Source organism: Rhinopithecus bieti, unplaced genomic scaffold (genome assembly GCF_001698545.2).
Source record: "Rhinopithecus bieti isolate Rb0 unplaced genomic scaffold, ASM169854v2 scaffold_12155, whole genome shotgun sequence".
Taxonomy (NCBI): Eukaryota; Metazoa; Chordata; class Mammalia; order Primates; family Cercopithecidae; genus Rhinopithecus; species Rhinopithecus bieti.
In genome coordinates, this window is record NW_016807423.1 from 2584735 (window position 1) to 2599317 (window position 14583).

General features: G+C 49.7%; 1 protein-coding gene across 1 annotated transcript in view; it reads right to left on the reverse strand.

Annotated features, from left to right (window-relative positions):
- Nucleotides 1-12965, reverse strand: part of RNF220 (ring finger protein 220) — a 262744-nt gene extending 249779 nt beyond the window's left edge. Inside the window, 2 exon segments of the mRNA XM_017881842.1 lie at nt 5417-6158; nt 12594-12965. Coding sequence (XP_017737331.1) covers nt 5417-6041 — 625 coding nt within the window. The 5' untranslated portion in view covers nt 6042-6158; nt 12594-12965.
- Between the last annotated feature and the right edge of the window lie 1618 nt (nt 12966-14583).

Below are 14583 nucleotides of genomic sequence, written 5' to 3' on the forward strand. Positions count from 1 at the left end.
TCCCATGCACCCAGACGTCGCGTGGGCGCCCCCCCCTTATCCCTCACCCCGGTCCCCACTCTCTTCAGCTCAGACGGCGTAGAGGAAACAGATAGGGGACTGGGTTCTTAGTGCGACTTGGGGGCGCGGGGACGTGGAGGCCGAGGCGGGGCAGGGCGGGGGGCGCGACGGGCTCTCGTGTGTGCAGCCGAGGGCTGGGCGCTCCCGGCTCTCCAGGCGGCGCGCGGAGTCCTCCCGCGGCCTCCAAGTGCGGCAGAGCGACGGCGAGATCGCCAACACTTCTGAAACCACTTGCAAGCCGCCTCGGTGGCAGAGGCTGTGGGGTCCCTTGCAAGTGAGCGAACGGGGCCCACTCCGTGGCCTGGTCTCTCCGGGGCCCGTTCTCGAGCCTCTCCGCGCCCCCTCCCCCAGACGATCAATTACCAGCCACCCTTCTGCCGGGAGCGGCGAGGGGCTGGCGGACGGCCGCGAGGAAACGGCAGCCCGGATCACTTCTGCATGACAATTGATGGGAGGGAGGGCGCGGGGCGAGGAGGGAGGACGGCTGCGGTGTCCGTTTTCTCACCATGGTGATTAGGCATTCCGGCCGTAAGAGGAGGCAGCCGCCGCACAGAGCGGCGCGGCGTGGAGCGAGGGCAGGGGAAGAGCGGGAGCACAGCTAGAGTGAGCCCAGCCGCCGGGCGAGCGGCGCGCCGAGCCAAGCCAAGCCAGGCCAGATGGCTCTGCAGCCATCAGGGACCGCTCCCGTCCAGCCCGGCTCCACTTTAGCTGTGCAAACATTTCTTTATCCCAACAAGACAATTAAACCCAGCAGCATGAAAAAGAGTCTCCATGACTGTGTGGGGAGTGAACAACCAGAAACAACCACACACATCACAGGAGTTCTTGCCCCCGGGGAGTGGGGGGAGAACCCGGGAGCCGCTGAAGGAGAGTCAGGCTAGGTCTGGGCAGTAAGGACAGAGGGAAGCATCTGACCCAGCTCTTCTGGCGATTTGCTGGCCCTTTCCCAGTGGTCATCTGTCCTAGCTGCAACCCAGAGGTGCAGCCTGGCCACCTGGCATCCCCCAAACATTGTCCCTAGCAAGAGCAACTCTCCTAAAAGCCCGGAGTAGAGTCCCTGCCCACCCCACTCCCAGAGCCCTTGGAAACTATCCCCCTCACCCCAGTCCTCCCCATTCCAGGCTGCCTTTGGCCTAGATGGGCTCAGCTGATTTGACTGTTAGAACACAGGGTCTTCAATGATACATGCCTTTATAAAGACACAGAGTACAAAATACCGTCTCCTACTCAGGGCTTTTGGGACCCAAGAATGGCTGCCCAAGTACATCAAAGATGAGAGCAAAGCAGAACATCCAGGAGCTGCTGTGACCCATCAGGTTTCCTGCCTCCCTGTGACACTACCCGACCACAGTGAAGGTCAAGGAAAGAGGGCAAAGTCAAGCCACTTATGGTCAGTGCCCAGTGTCCATCCCTGGGGTAAAGCCAGAAGGCAGGGCCAGTCACCGCTCCACGTGGGCAGTTCTGGGCCCTCTCGGCCCTGTGGTGAGCATGTATACTTCGCCAACTCCAATCTGGGCTGAGTGGATAGGCTGGCAGGCTGGCCAAAGGCTGTGTCACACAGGCAGGAATCTGGGCACAGGGGCAGCCTGAAGAGAACCATCAGGAAATGCACATGACGGGAGCCAGAATACTAAGCGGGTAATAAATGTACAGATTCTAACACAAGACAGCAGACAATACTTATCTTCCCTTTTGTTGTAAAGTTTCTTTAATGAGGAAATGTTTATTTTAAAGGCCCTGGGAAACATCGCTGTAGACACTTCATATGTAAGGCACACGTGAACTATTTGTAATTGGTCCATAAATTTTAGCATTATTTCCCTGGACAACGAGCCTTGGGGACTGGTTCGGGGAGTGACAATAAACAGGAGTTACCTCAGTCCCCTTCCTGGGGAATTATGCATCCTCCATGAATGGCTTCTCACAAAACACTTCTCCCATTTTCCAGGGCAAGTCAGTCAGTCCTGTAGAGTGAAGGCTGCTTGTTTTTCCATAGAGCCCAACACCTCCCTCAGGAATCACCTGTGAAGCCAGGTGGATGGACAGGCAAGCAAACCAGAATCACCTACCAGGAAAGATGATGTTTGACTCAAATAGCTATATTTCTGTCTACAAAACTGCGTGTTTAATCACAAAAGAAATCCTGCCTACCACTACCCAGATTTAAGAAAGAACACGTGTGCATTACACCATGTCTGCAGGCCTCTCTTTCCAGTGGGCTCGCAAGTGGACTATCTGCATATTGATGCAGTGTGTGAGCAGGGGGTGGCTGCAACAGTAAAAACTGTCAGTATTTCCATTATACAACTGATTTCTTAATGACCTAAAACTCCGTCATAGAAACTTCTGCTCTAAGTAAAGGACACACATCCCCATTCTCACCCCCCGCCCCCACCCACCAACAAAACTCTAAAGCTAAATGCTTACTTCGGAGTTTGACTGCTGCATTTAATTAAAATGTTTAAAAAATATTGTATGAAAAGATATTTACATGAAGGGAACTGAAAAAATGAGTCAACCAAATCAGCAATTAACTCTAAATTTTAAGAATATATATACATATATATACATATATGTGTGTATATATTAACCATATATGGTTAATTTGGGCAATCTGGCAAAAGCACTGCGTCCTATCACTCTGCTCGTCTGAACACTTTTTATCCTCTGTCTTTTCATATCCCCATCCCCCGTGACTGCCCCATCTGCCCCTGAAGCACTCTCTCCCTTTGGAAGCAGTCTTGTATACTGTCACTCGATTATCTGAGAAATATTACTTATTTCAAAACGGTTCTGTAGGGAGGACCTGAAAGGCATCTAGTGGGAATAATCAGGCCTTCTAACGGCCCTTAAATATGTATTTACATAAAGCAGACCATAAATATTCCGACACATGTCGGCATATGACAGGAGCCAAGAAAGCTGCTGCAGACTTTGTCTTAGTGCCTCTTCAACCCTTCCTTACAGAAAAATACTTCTCCTGCCTTCCAAAAATTCGCAATCAAAAGCATAAATGCTATCCAGTGTGACCCAGTGAGGGATGTACTAACCACCTAAGGTAAGGAAGGGAGGAAAGAGCACAAATCCAGGGTGACCACAGGGTAGCACAGCCTCCTTTTCACTTTGCACCTCTGTTTCTTATTAAAGATCAGTCACAAATGCAACTCTGGATAATAACGTGGGTGTACAAATACCCTCCCCTCACAGACACTCCTACTTGTGTACAAGAAAAAAAAGGAGAACACAAGGTACTCTATAAGGGAAGAATATTTTAAATGAATAAAAGAAGAAGAGGACTCCAATTTCTATAACACTACATTGGAAATAAAGAAGTTTCCCCACCCTTCTGATCAGAATCTCATTAATTTCAAGGTCAGAATTCCATTTCACTTTGGGAGACAGACTCATTTAATTTTTCTCCACCCAGGCGTATTCCTGTGTGAGGGATCCATCTCCATGGGGGATGCCACCACCACACAATGCAAACCAGGCAAACAGAAGAGTTATGGCTTTGACACTCAGAGAGGAATGGATATCCACGTCTATGAGTTCTGACTTGACTAACAAGCTTCCTCCTGCTCTGGAGTCTGATACAGGTTTGGGCTAAAAAGATAGAAAAATGGAGACAAGCTGGATCTGTTAGGTAAGAAGAGAGGGTCTCAATCTCCAGATGTTACTTTGTGGCATATTAGTTATGAGAGGATTTAATTTTCAACTTGTATTTGGAGAAAAAAAAGGGGTAGAATCTGTCATACCCTAACACAAGGCAGTTTTAGCTGGTAGTCACATTACAACTAACCTTGATCACTTGCACATCACCGGACAAGCGAAAACTAAAATAAAATAAAATAAAATTGACCAACACAATGCCGATACCTGTTCAGCAGGTATATCCAAGAAGCAGGATCACAAGACACACAAATCAACAGAAAGTGAAAAGGTGAAAGAGAGCCACAGCCAAAGTGAGAGGACAACACTGGCAGTGGTGCTGTCAGCCAGCAGCCTTCTCCCTTAAGTGGGGAGGTCTCCGGCTTACAGACGCTGACATAAAAGACACACTTGCAACATATTTCAAAACCAAAGAGCGATGGATTTACAAGGCAGGTTGATTTTATGATGACTTTTATTGAAAAGGTACGCTGGGTTTAGGCAGATGCCTTTTAGCGCAGGAAAGTTAACACAGTGCCTAATTCAAGGAGACAGCCTGAGGAAGCAGTGGCGACAGGGGAGAGAGCTGCAATGTCTCTATTACTCTCCTCGGCATCATAAAGAGGAGGGAAAAAATGGTATTCGTGTTGGTGGTTATAGAGAGGACGGGAGCATGAAAAAATAGAGAAAAGGGGAAGGCAAACCTCAGATGTAGTTTTCTTAAGAAAATAAAACGAAGCAAATCTGAGAACAAAGGGTTGGGTGGAAAAAACACCCTCAGTTCATAAATTCTCACCAGGCTTGAAGAAAACTGCTCTGTCTACCCACAGCCCAAAAGCTTCAAAACACAATTATTTTCTGATTATATTAGAGCAAAAGATTGCAGGGTTCAGCACTCCTAGTCTACAAGTTCCAAATAAAGGTTTAGTTCCAGCTATGAGTAAGTGTAGCCAGAGCCCAACAAGGCACTTGGAGAACATGAGAAAAAGCTGTTTCATAAGCAGAAATTAATAATAGTTGTGAACATCAAATATGGAGCAGTCCCACAGGTCAACCGTGTCTAGTCCTAAAAGTGAGCCCCAGGATAAGCATCCAGCAAACCTGTGAAATCTCAAGAGAAGTCGGCTTTCTAGCCTTGCGATCGCAAGGAAAACACAGCTGTTTGAAATGCTTTATGGTGATTGACGACACCTTTGTCCTTCTCTGAAAAATAGCCTGATGTGGACAAGGGCTGAGAGTTGTGAAAATAGAATCACGTGGAGTCTGCTGGATGTGATACAATGGAAAAGCTAAAAAATAACACTAAGATCAAACATAATGAGGACAGCAAAGAGAGGAGGGGTGGACATGTTTCTTTAGGCCCCCCAAATTCCCTAGGAGCCGACACTTCTTAATGAAATGACATTCACTCCACTACATCAGTGGTACCCCTCTTCACTCCAGTCCTCAGAGAATAAGCCCACCATGACCCGGAGAGAAACGCTGTGCTGGGGCCAACTTGCCTCTGGCTACTTTCAGAAAAACATTTCAAGAACTATCAGTGCTCACTGATGAGAGACAAGCAAAGGTTAGCACTCCACAGCTAGCAAAAGGGAAGTAGTTGGCCCTTCCCGTTACTAGGAGCATGCAAAACGCCACTGACCTGTTGAACATCACAGTGAGGCAGGGCTTACTGGGGGTAAGGGAGGGCTTGAACCAAAGTACTTACATCTGTCATTCCGATCCTCCGGGCTAGATGATGCTTCCCGATCAGAAATGAGGCCAGATACAGCAAAAATCTTCTTCCCAGTGTCATCAACCTTTAGTGAACCGGGGGAGCTAGATGGCAGCTGTGTCCCAAAGTCATATTCCTTGCCATCTGCATCTGAGAAGCGTAAGTGGGGAGATTCTGTGTCATGGCAGTTCTTAAGTCGCTTGGCCGGCGTAAAGGCTGACTGATAGCTCTCCCGGTCCTCGGTGGAGGCAAAGGGCCGGAAAGCCCCCACACCACTATGATTCAGCATACTGATTGGGGTGCAATCTAGATTTGGGGGAGCAAATTGAGGGTGGAGGTGTAGTAGAGAAGGGGGGAAATCACGATTGGCAAAAGTGCCTGGCACCCCACCTTGCCGATGGTACATAGAGGCAAAGGTATAGGAACCGTTGGTGAAAGGAATATGCACGTCCTTGTCAACTGAGACAGGTACACCAAAGGGTCGTGGCTGCTGACAAGGGATGGAAGCATCACGGCTGGCCTCAGCCGTGGATGCCAGGACCATCAGTGCTGGGGATGCCAGAGGGTTGGGAAGGTAGGATGAGTTCTCCATCTTGAAGGCTGCCCGGTGTAAGTCCATCGGAGTCTCTTTCTGTGGCCGGCGTTACACAAGAAGCAGTCTTCCCTGGGAGGCAGGCCAAGCGGCACCTTGGGTCAGGGCAGGGAATATTACTGGGGAATCATTCCCTTCTAAGACCTGTAGAAACAGCAAAGAGAAAAAAAGAAGGGGGAGGAAAGTCAGGGGGAGGAAAAAAAGGGAAACCCCCAAGTGATGGAAACACCATCCTTCTGGCTTACAGATGCTCGGGCAAGAGACACCACAGGCTTTAGGAGCCAGTGGGCAGCAGCATCAGACCATTTTCATTCAGGAAAATCAATAGACAACTTACTGTGATGTACGCGTAGCTGACTTTGGTCCCTACACGTTCCGGGTGAAATGCGCCTGAGCCCAGCAAAGAAAAAAATATCATAAAACCTCCAAATACGATATTCCCTGAACAAATGAGCTTTGGAAGGCCAAGCCATCCAGTAGATTAAGTGGGGGGGGAGGGGGCTCTATGTTTTAAAGTGCTTCCACCTGCATCCACAGGCCACTCATGGCAGGCCTGATGTTCAGAGACCACATTCTACATATACGATTCCCCACGTATGAATCCTCTCTTCATCTCCCCTAACAACTCCCTAACACTGAAATATCCCACATTCAAGTTCATCCAGACCAGGAGCACTTGTACATGTTAGTTAGTACAAAGTATACACATGGATAAATGATATACATTGGCACATACATACACACACACACACACACATCTTCATGTATCATCTAAGACTGTTTCCAGAAAAAAGTGCTATGTGAACAAACAGCATTAACATTTATTTTGATGCACACCCCTCTCTAATCACATGGGCTTTCTATTTCTCTTTTCTGAGAAGGAACAAAACCTTCATCAATAAAATGCCTAGCGTCTCTGACAATATTTAAAACCATAATGGGTGCCTTTGGCATACGCTCTCTAGAAGCGTCTGTCTTCTAAGGGCAGCAAAGAACAGGTCGGTAATTTTAGTTACTAATGCACTCACTCTTAAGTAGATTTGTAAACTGCCTTGGATTTGCCATTAACATTTAGAACAAAATGTTAACAAAATTTCTGACTTATTTTGCTCTGCTTATTGGCCCAGTCAGAGCTGATATCCAATAAACGCCCTCAGAACAAATTGGAGTTCAGAGAGACTTCTTTCAGTTTCCCTTGTAAATTTCGGTTGTACATTTTCATAGTCGCTGATTCCATTCCAAAGTGTATTTTGAGTGGGGGCTGGGAGAAGGGCTATATATCAAAAGCCAGGACAACATAAAGATGAATACCAGGACTTATTAGCATCAAAAATATATATGAAATAGAAACTTAATGAAACTCAAAGCATAACCAAAAATCACCGTCTGCTACAAATTACAGCCTTTAAATGGAGAGTCATATCAGAAATAAAATCTACCTCCTTCCTTTTAAAAAGCCCACCTGGAGTATCTTTGGTAGTCCCTCAAATAGAGAAACCTCAGTTAAACGGTAGATGAATCCTCCTGGCTTAATGCAGTGCAAAGAGAGTATTTCCTTCTCCCATCCGGTAGCAGACATGTCAATGACTGTTATTAATTGGGAAGATGAGTGGACACCATCAGACTGCTTCCTCATTTGGCATCTTTCCTTATAGACATCATTGCTAAATTACCAGATTATGTATCTCACATTAACGGATTTTTCTCTCTTCCAAATTTTAAATAACTTTCCTGTCAAGTTATAGCAGTGCAGGGAATGATCTGCCAAGGACAGCCAGTTAGCCTGACAAGTCTGGGAATCCTGTTCTTGGCTGTTTTCTAGTCAGATTAATGGTCACACAACATGGACGCTCTGAAAGTGGGTCTAGGGCTGTTCCAAGGGTTCCAAGCAGCTCTTCACAACAGAAATAGCTACTTGTCTATCAACAAGCAATATTATATGAGGCAAACTGGAGAAAAGGACAAACATAACACACTGAGTGTGAAGGGAGGAATGTTTCCCCCTCACAATACGACCTCCCCCCGCCCCAGGATTCACTTGCTATTTTTACTTCCTAGATCACCTCATTATCTTAAATGAGTTTCATAAATTAGGAATCTGGTGACAGCACCGGACACTCCAACAGAACCTGGTGAATCACTCAACCCTGGTTATTCATTTGAAAACTTCATTACACTGAAAATAAATCAACAATATTTTTCCAGGCCACATCTCTCTTACTCCACTGCGTGGGCGTGTTGGTCTCCATGGGGGAGGGGGAGTGCTTTTTTCTTTTCCCTTTTCTTTCTTACCCTCTCCTCACATTAACAACTTGTATAGATGAGGCTTCAGCCGACCACAGTCATTATGAAAATCTATAGTTAATACACTCCCAATGTCAAAATGTCATGGGTTTAAACACAGAACCCAAAATAAGAAAACTAACTGACCCTCTTAATTAAAAAAATATGGATTGTAAGATAATCAGCCTGATGGAGCATTTGGGTGACTGTGAAGAACCAGGCAAAGGGAAAGTAAGTAACTGTTACTTTTCTGACTCTATGCTGATTTTTTTTAATTTAGCACTTCGTGCAAATCCAGATTAAAATAACTCCAGCTATTGATCCGAGCAGTGGAATTGACATTAATTTTAGTTCACTTCTCACTTTGCAAAGGGATCAATAGGAAGTAATAACAGCTGACATCCCCGCTGAAAGGAGGAGAAAGAAGGGCTGAAGACAGAAATCGAAAAGCAACCAAATAAATCATCAGCTACTTTTCCACGGCATCAGACAAACTCCAAACAGATTGCAAAAAGTCTTTGTTGAATTAACTAAACAAGGAGGAGGGATCAATCCACGAAGCTAAATAAATTGTCTGGCGGGCAGTGAGGCTGGACGGAGGGACCAACAAATATTGAGTTAAAAAAAAATTCAAATCCTTGACGTGATGGGTTTGGTTCAGTTCCGTATCTGTGGGAGTTTGTTTGTTTCTTAAATCACACTCCCGATCCTGCTTTAAAGTGATTACAAAACGCCAGCTATCTGAATAATTAGTGAGATTACTAATTGCGTGGTTAAACATGCCAGAACCAAGACAAATGAAACGAAGACGCCCGCGTTTGGAACGTGAAAATGTCTGAGGCTGGGCTGATGCGCAGCGCTCCGCGCTCTGCGGAGCGAACTAGCCACTTACGCACAGAAAAACCGAAAGCCCAAGACAAAGTCTCAGAGAGTAGGTAATCTCCCATCCCATCCTCTGCCCATCCCAGTCCAGGGTCTGGGCTTCCTGACCTGCGCCCGGGATCGGCGTAGAAGGAAGCGGTGGTTGCTGCCGCTGCCTTTGCCGTAGCTGAGAGCCAAACCCACTTGCAAATGACTGCCACAAAGAAAGCTGCAAAGAGCTCTTTCCCGGAGCCGAGCTCAGGGCGCCCACCAAACTACGGCTCTGCTGGCAATTAAAATGCACACACAACACTCCTCTGCTTATTACAACAGGTGACATTTTTGTGGTCTCTGAACCGTTTCCAAAAGCCAGGAATTAAAATAATAGAACAAATTAAACGATATTTTTCCTTTACATAAATAAACTTTTAAAAAATTAACAGGGAACTTAAAAAGCAAAGAACAATGGGAAATGAGGCAGAGTAGTGGGGGGGTGTTGAGAACGCAGGAAAGAATTTTTTTTTAAGTTCACAGACTTCGCTTGAAGAGAATTCCCGCACACCAAATGCCCAGGGGTGTTTGGAAACACCGCTCTAACAGAAATTTTACCACCATATGCGACAGCTCAGGGAACATAAGGCTAACACAGTTCCCGGGCTAGGGCCGACGCCTGTGCTTCAGGCACGGCCGGGTATCAGTCCCAGATTTGGACCCGGATTCAGGCCCACCTTGGCCAACGGGTGCGAATCTGAGACAGCCCGGGCCAATCCGAGAGTGCGGGGTCGCTGGGATACCGGCTTAGCGAGAGGGTGCATTATTCAGCTCGGAAGAGTCTCGACTGGGAAAAAATCAACTCTTTCAAGAGAAACGGGGGAAGAGAGTGAATGCGAAACCTATGTAAACTTGGGGCCAACGCGCAGCCAAGCCCACTACTCTTTGGCCTGACCTCTCCCTCCGGCTCTCGGTTGCCTTTGTATATATAACACTCTAGGTCCCAACAACCTCTGCACGAAACGATCTGAGCCTAACTTTGGGCAACCAAGGCGCCAGTCCGGGAAGAACCGACACGTGCACGGGCCCCTGGTCCGCAGCCGCGCGGGGCCCGCGGGGCAGGGGCTCAGAGCTGCCAGCCTTCGACCAAAGTCCAAGGACCTCCAACCCCAGAGCAGCCCCGCCCTGTGGGTCACCCAGGTCCCGCCGCCGCGCGCCACCGCTTCAGCGGGCAGCCGCGGGCTACTCCACTCCGGCTCTCCTGCAAATGCGGACCGGCGCGGAGCTGCCGGGCCCTTCCAGCTCCTGGACTGCGGATGCGCGGTGCGGGAGGGAGGGTTCTGCGGCCCGCACCGCGGCCGTCCGGCCGCCGCACACGGCGCGGCTCGCAGAACAGGTGTGTGTCCCCGCTCGCTCCGCGCCCGGCCCGGGCCCCGTCGGCCACCAGCGGCGTCGACGGCGTCGCCGCCCCTTCCTCGCCTGTCCCAGGCCGCCCGGAAGCGCAGGAGGAACTCACGCACTTTTGGGGCGCGGTCTCTGGAGGGCAGGGGGCATATCGGCCACCGAAGCACGGGCACCCGTTTTCCTCGACGCCCTTTCTGCCTTTCCCCTCTGCTCATTCCCTTTGCCCAGGAGGAGCGCGGGGACGGAAAGAGGAGGGGCCCAGGCAAGGCAAAGGCCCTTGCCACTCTGCTCCCAGTCTCTCTCTGCTTCTCACTGCTGCCCTTTTTTCTTTTATTTTTCCTTTCTTCCTTTGCCCTAAGCCGAGTCCGGAGCGGAGGCGAGAGGCAGAACGTGGCTGCTGGGCGTCGTGGGCAGCGAGCGCGTTCCTCTCCCCTCAGCGGCTCTCGGGGCAGGGGGCGGGCGCAGGGCAGGGAGACCCCAGACGGACCCGGCCGCAGCAGGCTGTCGCGCCCACACCTATGCCCGGGCCCATGCACCCCCAGTGGACGCGCCCCGGCTTGGGCCGGAACACGGGCTTCCGCTGGAGGCTGCACCAGACCGGAAGCAGGTGTAACGGGAAGCGGAGCTCTTCCCTGCCTCCTGGTTGCCCTAGTTCCGCTACTTCGGGATCCTGCGCGCCTCGCCAGCTTGGTCGCTGGGCCGCGAGCTTAGGAGAGGCTCCTTGAGCGGCGGACGACCGGGCATCCTCGGGATCGGCCTACCACCGTGGGCGAGCCTGCCTGGCCACCGGAAGCTCTGCCCAAGTTTGTTGTGCCCTGGAGAAAAGGCTTTCTCTACAAAGGCCAAAGGCACGCCAGGCCGGCCTGAAAAGCCCGGGTTGGGGGGCGGGGTGTGGAGCGGGTCTCCGGAGCGCGGTGGCGAGGCTGGGCTCGGGGCAGGTTGGTCGCTCGGCCGCGGGCTGACAAGCGCGGCGGCAGTGTCCGCAGGACAGCAGCGACCGGCGTGCTCACTAAAAAGTTTTGTTCTCAAGTCAGAAGAGAAATTGTTACTCAGTTTAAGGCAGGTCTAAGATAAAAATAAAACTACAAACAGAGTAAGGCGCCCTTGTCTCCACGATCGTCCTCCCGCCTTGCTCAGCAGAACCGATGGGAGAGGGGGTCCCGACCCCGAAAATCCCGGGAGATCCCACGTGTCGGGCTGCTCTACGGCCAGGCCGGTCCAACCCACCGGAGTGGGGAGTTTACCAGTGGCATTTAGAATGATCCGCCTCTATGCTAGCACCTGCCTCCTTCCTGCCGGCAGAGGATCCCCCTATCCCACGCCACCTCCCTACCTCCACACCCTTCACACCCGCCCGGGCTAGGAAAAAGTCAGCCGAGCACCCGGGGTTCAGGGCTAAACAGTCACTCCCCGGGTACCCCGCGGAGCCGGCTGTGTGTGGGGTGGAGGCTGTAGGGGTCGTTTCTCATTCGGATCGCCCCTTCTCCATCCGCTCGCCGCCTCGGGCTCCCCACTGAGTACCACCCAGCCCTGGCCTAGCCGGAAATCAACGCGGGGTACACAGGGGAGCCCGGAAATCACCGGGGGGTGCACCAGGGAGCCCGGCGAGAAGGCATTCTCGCGATCGACCCGAACAAAGTGGGAATGGGGCTTATTGAAAGATGGAGAAAAGAAGTCCTGCTCCCTTCCCTTGCAGTGCCCTAACCCTCCCTACTTGTCCAATTCCCGCGTCTGGTCCCTCCCCCTTGCACCTCCCCCCCTCCCCAAATAAAACACATTAAGGAAAACTCAAGACGGAAAGTTTGAGCGAGGCAGCGCACGGAGCGCGCAGAAGGCGCCGATGCCGAGAGGCTCTGTCGCGATGATCCAAGACGCGCCAGTCCCAGTCCCAGCCCCTGCCCCGTCCGGGGGGAACCGCCCGAATCCCTAGGAAAAGGACCCGGAAAGTTAGCCAGGTTCCTGAACAAGCCGGCCGCCCTCGCACCCACCCCTCTTGGGTACGCACACACGTCCACACCCCTTTCTGCTCTCCATACTTGCCGTGGAAATTCCTTGGGAGAACGGTCGCACTTTTCAGGACACGGAGGGACGCAGGCGGAGAGTGTGGTGCATGAAAAGTCCCGGGTGCGCAGAGCCGGCGGAGGCAGCGGCGGCGGCGGCGGCGGCAGCGGCAGCGGCAGCAGCAGCAGCAGTAGGCGGCTGGCCCCGGGTTTGTGTTCGCGAGCTGCCTGGGATTGCATGTACAGATCAAAAGACTCGGTTGGCGTGAGAGAAGGAGCAGTGCTGCCTCTCAGCGCTGGCTCTAATCAGTGAATGAGCCTCCACTCTCCCAGGGACTCGGAGACACACACACGCGCGCACACACACACACGCACGCACACATTCTCTCACACTCACACACATACAGGCACTCTGAGCACTGAATACATTAGGGCACTAAGGGACTCTGGGAAATGAAGTCCAGACCCAGGGCACTCCTGGAGAACAGACCTACTGGCCCTCACCAAAGAGCTTGGAAGTCTTGGGGTCGCGAGCCATTGTAAACTGAAAAGAGCGTTGACTTTTGTTTACATCACTCCTCCCCAACCCGCAAAGGTCTCAGTGAATGGTTTGGTGCTTGTTCTGCTTCCTTTCCTGAACCAAAAGGGACCAAGAGTAAATGGGCAAAGCTTGAAGACTGACATCCACTGCTGCTTAAATGACCCCCAAATCCTGGCTCCCTCAAAATCTCTACCTTTTCCAGAAAAATCTTCCCTGCTGCTTTGTTCCTGGAATGCTTCTCTGGGTCTTTGACTATAATAATAAAATAATAAATGAATATTAATAAAACTGTACCTTTTGGAGGAGGTGAAGGCCTAGTTTAGCATCCAGATGTGAGAATAAACTTTTTATTGGTGTTTTATTGATGTTTATATTACAGTTCTTTACAAATCATTTCATATCATCCTATAATTCATCAAACACAGAAAGATAAATAGGGGAAACGGATAGAGAACTAACATTCCTGAGTGCTTTCTAGGAGCCCGGTTATGGGACTAAATGCCTTTACATAATCTCATTTACTCCTAAGATTAATTCTGGAGATAATATTACCACTAGTTTATGAGAGGAAACTGAGGTTGAAAGGGTTTTGTAATTTGCCCATGAGAACGTGGTTAACAAGTCTTGGATAGCAGGTAGTTCTAGTTCTGAAAGCAAAGTTCAACCAAAATCAAATCCTGCTTTAAGAAGTCATTCCTGGCCGGACGCGGTGGCTCACGCCTGTAATGCCAGCACTTTGGGAGGCCGAGGCGGGTGGAACAAGAGGTCAGGAGTTCGAGACCAGCCTGACCGACATGGTGAAACCGCATCTCTACTAAAAATACAAAAAGTAGCCGGGCATGGTGGCACATGCCTGTAATCCTAGCTACTCAGGAGGCCAAGGCAGGAGACTCGCTTGAACCTGGGAGGTGGAGGTTGCAGTGAGCCGAGATCATGCCTGGGAGACAAAAAAAAAAAAAAAAAAAAAAGGTCATTCCTTTGTTTCGTGGTTCAGTGTCTAAAACCTCAGATTTTTCGTCTGGAAAAAAAAGGGAGAGTGGGGAGGAATGGAGTACACACTGATAATCCACTTTGCAGAGAACCACATAGGATTATAAATTGTCTAAAAAGAATGAGACTCAGAATCTCATTCTTGCTATTATTTCATTGTCCTTTTTACTCATGTTTAACATTAAGGTAGCATCTAAATATTAAGTATGTTTACATATATATGTGCTGTTTGTATTTTAAAATTTTAATTGGCAACTCTAAATAAATTGTTAATTTGATCACTTAGAGTTTTACACTTATGACTATTTCTGTAATTCATGGTATCAGGATTGTTTGTTGAGGAACTTTATATTTATTTATTTATTTATTTATTTATTTATTTATTTATTTATTTTTGAGATGGAATCTCACTCTCTCACCCAGGCTGGAGTGCAGTGGTGTGATCTCGGCTTACTGCAACCTCTGCCTCCCGAGTTCAAGCGATTCTCTTACCTCAGCC